Genomic DNA, 1464 nt, shown 5'->3' with positions numbered 1-1464 from the left:
TGTCATGTGCCCGGCATGTGCTTGGTGTGTGCCCGGCATGTGCCTGGCGTGTGCCACATGTCCCCGGTGCCAGCTGTGCGTGTCCCCAGCAAGGCGGCGCTGGGCAGGATGGCGCTGTACGAGTCCTTCGCCCAGGCCACGCAGCTCGGGGAGCTGCACACGTGCCTGATGATGGACATGAAAGCGTGCCAGGAGGATGATGTGAGGCTGCTCTGCTTCCTGACACCATCGATTTATAGTGAGGTGAGCACATGTGACAAATGTGACAGGGACAGTGACAGTGTGACAGGGACAGTGACAGTGTGACAGTGACAGGGACAGCGACAGTGTGCCAGGAGGACGACGTGAGGCTGCTCTGCTTCCTGACACCATCTATCTACAGCGAGGTGAGCACATGTGACAAATGTGACAGGGACAGTGTGACAGGAACGGTGACAGGGACAGGGGGACAGGGACAGTGACAGGGACAGTGTGACAGTGACAGGGACAGTGTGAGGCTGCTCTGCTTCCTGACACCGTCCATTTACAGCAAGGTGAGGGGACACAGGGGACAGGGACAGGGGGACAGTGACAGGGACAGTGTGCCAGGAGGACGACGTGAGGCTGCTCTGCTTCCTGACACCATCTATCTACAGTGAGGTGAGCACATGTGACAGTGTGACAGGGACAGTGTGACAGGGACAGTGTGACAGGGACAGGGACAGTGTGACAGGGACAGTGTGACAGGGACAGGGACAGTGTGCCAGGAGGACGACGTGAGACTGCTCTGCTTCCTGACACCATCCATTTACAGTGAGGTGAGGGGACACAGGGGACAGGGGGACAGGGACAGTGTGCCAGGAGGATGATGTGAGACTGCTCTGCTTCCTGACACCATCTATCTACAGTGAGGTGAGGGGACACAGGGGACAGTGTGACAGGGACAGTGACAGTGTGAGGCTGCTCTGCTTCCTGACACCGTCCATCTACAGCGAGGTGAGGGGACACAGGGGACAGGGACAGTGTGACAGATATGACAGTGACAGTGTGACAGGGACAGGGACAGTGTGAGACTGCTCTGCTTCCTGACACCATCCATCTACAGCGAGGTGAGCACATGTGACAAATGTGACAGTGACAGTGTGACAGTGTGACAGGGACAGGGGGACAGTGACAGGGACAGGGACAGTGTGACAGGAGGATGACGTGAGACTGCTCTGCTTCCTGACACCGTCCATTTACAGCGAGGTCAGGGGACAGGGGACAGAGGGGACAGGGACAGTGTGACAGGGACAGGGACAGTGTGACAGGTGTGACCAGGGTACCTGTCCAGGTGTGCTGAAGGACCAAGTCCAGGATTGGAATTTTTCTGTGGGGTTCACAGTTTTTCCATGGGGTTTGGAGTTTTTTTCCATAGGGTTTGGAGTTCTTCCGTGGGGTTTGCAGTGTTTTTACAGAGTTTGGGGTGTTTTTATGGGATTTGAG

The 1464-nt window shown here is 56.6% G+C and overlaps 1 protein-coding gene across 1 annotated transcript in view; it reads left to right on the top strand.

Annotated features, from left to right (window-relative positions):
• LOC130588317 (integrator complex subunit 3-like) overlaps positions 1-243 on the top strand; it is a gene marked incomplete at both ends in the record, with an annotated part of 2972 nt that extends 2729 nt beyond the window's left edge. Inside the window, one exon of the mRNA XM_057389252.1 lies at positions 90-243. Coding sequence (XP_057245235.1) covers positions 90-243 — 154 coding nt within the window. The remainder of the gene's footprint in view (positions 1-89) is intronic.
• Positions 244-1464: the final 1221 nt, after the last annotated feature.

The sequence above is a fragment of the Malurus melanocephalus genome, unplaced genomic scaffold (genome assembly GCF_030028575.1).
Source record: "Malurus melanocephalus ecotype Western Australia unplaced genomic scaffold, MMel_1.1 scaffold_4354, whole genome shotgun sequence".
NCBI classification, from domain to species: Eukaryota; Metazoa; Chordata; class Aves; order Passeriformes; family Maluridae; genus Malurus; species Malurus melanocephalus.
Note: the sequence above shows the minus strand (reverse complement) of the source record. Positions and strands in the feature narration are given on the sequence as shown.